General features: G+C 31.9%; 1 protein-coding gene across 1 annotated transcript in view; it reads left to right on the top strand.

The window, feature by feature from the left end:
- The window catches only part of LOC116088239, a 204,696-nt gene that overhangs the window by 33,638 nt on the left and 167,027 nt on the right, over nucleotides 1–4,031 (top strand). Inside the window, exon 4 of the mRNA XM_031367023.1 lies at nucleotides 3,057–3,095. Within this exon, the coding sequence (XP_031222883.1) occupies nucleotides 3,057–3,095 (39 nt within the window). The remainder of the gene's footprint in view (nucleotides 1–3,056; nucleotides 3,096–4,031) is intronic.

A 4,031-nucleotide genomic window follows, 5' to 3' on the forward strand; every position in this document is an offset into this window, starting at 1 on the left:
AGAAGGTATATTCTTTTATTTTAGGATGAAATGTTCTGTAGATATCTGTTAAATCCATTTGGTCCATAACTTCTGTTTGTTTCAATATGTCTTTGTTTAGTTTCTGTTTCCATGATAGGTCCACTGCTGAGAGTGAGGTGTTGAAGTTTCCCACGATTATTGTGTGGGGTGCAATGTGTCCTTTGAGCTTTTATGAATGTAGGTACCCTTGCATTACGAGCATGGATGTTCAGAATAGAGTGTTCTTGGTAGATTTTTCGTTTGATGACTATGAAGCATCCTTCTTTATCTTTTTTGATATCTTTAGGCTGAAATTTGATTTTATTCAATATTAGAATGGCTACTCCAGCTTGTTTCTTTGTATCATTTGCTTGGAGAATTGTTTTCCAGCCTTTTACTCTGAGGTAGTGTTTGTCTTTGTCACTGAGGTGGATTTCCTGTACACAGCAAAATTTTGGGTCCTCTTTACGTATCCAGTCTGTTATTCTATGTCTTTTTATTGGAGAGTTGAGTCCATTGATATTAAGAGGTATTAAGGAAAAAGATTGTTGCTTTCTGTTATTTTTATTTTTAAAGGTGGAATTATATTAAGAAATGCTCTTCAGTGCCAGAAAAAATAGAAGAAATGATGAAAATTATATTTTAAGACACCCACATTATAATGGAAATTAGTTGAATTTTCTATTATTGTATATTAATGTATTTCTATATTCATTTCTGAATCTATCTACAAATGTAGTAGTGACCAAATATGAGACAAAATACATTACGTTTTGTTTGTTCTATTCTGCCTTACAGTACAGAAAATGGATAATGTATATGAGTTACTTTTTTTGTGTAGATTTTTATATTGTTGAAAAATTTTTGGAATATATAAAAATAGAATAATTTGTTACTTTTATCATGCCACTATTAACCAGTTTTGTATGATGTGTCATATATTTGGAAGTTTTTAGTAAAACATTAGACATTTTAAAATCCATTTTGGAGTATTACTCATCTTGAATTACTAGGTTAAAGGAATAAAAAACTTCATTTGCTTTCATGGTAGATCTATTTTATAAAGCATACTAAAAATTTCCTGTTAAATCAATCCGAGAAGAAGGATTTTCAGATACTGAGTTTATTCTTTTCTACTCAACACTGTAAAATGTGGAGATTACTGCACAGAGGTCTTTAAAATGTATTTCGTTGCCTAACTCCCAAGTTGCTATGACAAATGGTTAAAAATTTTAACTATGTTAGAAGAATGCAATGTGACTTAGATGATGACAAAGCAGATGGTTTACTGCTCAGCTAGTGGAAGGAAGGAAAGATTAGTAACTGACTTGGTCTTAAGATTCAACTTCATTCAGTTCATTTCAATGAGCTTAGCTTTGAAAAATTTCTAATAACCCAGTTAAAAGTATTTTTCATAACAAGCATGTGTACTTTTCCTATCATATGCATAGTTTTCATTGAAATGCCATTTGATCTTTTTAGTTTCTCAGTACAGTGGACTTACATTTCAAAAGCTTCAAAAATATTGCTTAGAAATCAACCCTAATGTAATTTATTTACTAAGTATCCAATGCCAATATGTGAATGAATGAATAATTTTTAGATGTAAACATTATAATGTGTGAAACATCTTTAGGTGTAGTAGGAAGAAATAACTACTGATGAAAATAAATTTGTTAAAATTACTTAGAATATATAGTCTTACTGTGCCTGCTTTGATACTATAGTAATGACTACTTTCATGTTATAAAACATCACCCATTTTGCTTTTAATCTTTTTATTCTTTGTAATATTCAAATATTTAATGTTTTTGCTTCTGAGTACTTAAACCTTCTCTCCCAAAGCAACTTAATTTTATTCTTTACCTTCCTTCTTTCTTAAAATTAGTATATAATAGTTATACAAAATGATAAATTTCAACAAAACATTTTCACATATGTATATTACATACCTTGGTCATATTTATTTCCATATATTTTTATTGTGTCTTAGTACCATCTTATCTTTGTGATGAACCTTCATTTTCCTATCCTAGTCTTTAACCATTCTATGAGAATAAAATTCTGAAACCATTATACAACTTTGGAATCTAAATTACCCTTTATTTTGGCCTTTATTCTAAATCTAATTTTTCTAGTTCTATTAATAGAAATTAAACCCTGATATAATGACCAAAGATGTATAATGGCCAAAGCTAAGTTTTGAATACCTAAGTATTTGAATACGTATCTGGTTCCAAGTAGAAGATTGTATTGAAAGCAAAGAAAATACATTATTATTTTACTAGGTAATTTATCACTCATGCAACCTATAGAGTAGAAACTTTTCTAAATTGATTCATAGCTATTTAAATTCCAGAATTGATGGCTGGTTAATTTTATAGACTCTGAGGTAAGTCACAGTTGTGATGGAGGACTTGAACTATTTGGACAGCTGCTGGAAATGTCATTCTATTAATAGCAAGACATGTGCTTGACTATGCCTACCATTCCCTTCTTTCAGTACTACTTGCTAACTATAAGATGACATGGTCAGTCTCCCAAAGCTTCCTGTTACTTACAAATAGTTTTTCCTGTATTTGGACGTGAAACACAATCATAATGGTTTTCTGTTTTGAGAGATAAAATTATCAGTTTCAAGTCTCCAGACTCAGGTGAATTTTATCTCTGGGTATGGGAGTGGGAACTAAAAACATATACATGGCATTTCAGGAACAGGAGTGGTAAACTTTTTAAACAGAAGTGATTTCAAAAGCTGGGGCTGGAATTTTGTCAATTAACAATATTTTACAATTTTTCTCTGTATGTAAAACTTTTTAATGTTTAAAAATCCTGATTGAATATGAACATAGTCTCAGTTGTTGATGAATACATGTACTAAAATATTTATATATACATGTATATAAATACATATATATGTAGACTAGAAATAGAACTAAAATAGACTGCCACATTTCATGCTTTGTTTATTGTTAACTACTTTTAAAATTCTATTTGTTATTCTTGTGTTTGTTTTCTTAATAAGTTCTCTTGTTTCCCCCTCTACACACCTTTAGGGTAAAATTGAAAAGCAAGCTATGCACAGAGAAGCCCAGGTAAGAGAGCAATGGTGACAACTATAAAAGCAAGTCCAATCAAATCTATTGGTGGGAAGTATAACAATTTTTTTACAATATTAAGGATTAATTATAATGGTATAGATATAATCTGTTTTGTAATTTCATGGTTAAAATATAGCTAATAAGATGTTTCAGGGTCTTTACTATTAACAGCTGCTTATAATGTGGAAAAAATGTGAGTCAAATTGGATCTTTTCAATATGTCAGATAACCATACGGGAAACATCTGGATGACTAAGTGGTTCATGTTGCATGAATACTAGTTAATCCTGTTTCTGTAAAAGTTTTAGCACCTCATCTATCTCGGTGCTTGGATTTTGTTTGTTGTGGCAGTTTAGTATATTTCTCTTTCTTTTCTGTACGGAGCAGTCCCTCCCACCCTTCCTGCCTCCCTCCCTCCCTCTTTTTCTGTCTCTGTCTCTCTGTTTCTCCCTCTGGTGTTTGTGTGTGTGTGTGTGTGCATGTGTGTGTGTGCGTGTGTGTGTGTGTGTGTGTGTGTGTGTGTAATGTATATGTGCATGCATAATTGAGGGAGGGAGAGGGAGAGAGAGTGAGTTCTTTGACACCTAAGGCACGAAAATTTCAACAAAGGCAGCAAAGGCTTCTAGTTAAAGTGAGCAGTGCCAAAATGCTGACTGTTATTCCCAAGTGACAAACATTTACTAAGTGCAACTTTTGTTTCAGCGAATGTCTTTCTTGGATGTGTCTTAATCTCAAATGTTTTGGACCTTTAATTTCATTGTACATTTGTGCATGTTTTTCAAACATTTATTTTATCAGAAGGGATTCCTACAATGGACATATTTATGACCGTGCGGTGGCTAATTCTTCAGGTTTAAGACTAGTTAAGTAGAAGTGTTTGCACAGCTTATAAGAGAGGGGGGAGGAGAAAAGAGAGGGGGGAGGAGAGAG

The sequence above is a fragment of the Mastomys coucha genome, chromosome X (assembly GCF_008632895.1).
Source record: "Mastomys coucha isolate ucsf_1 chromosome X, UCSF_Mcou_1, whole genome shotgun sequence".
Taxonomy (NCBI): domain Eukaryota; kingdom Metazoa; phylum Chordata; class Mammalia; order Rodentia; family Muridae; genus Mastomys; species Mastomys coucha.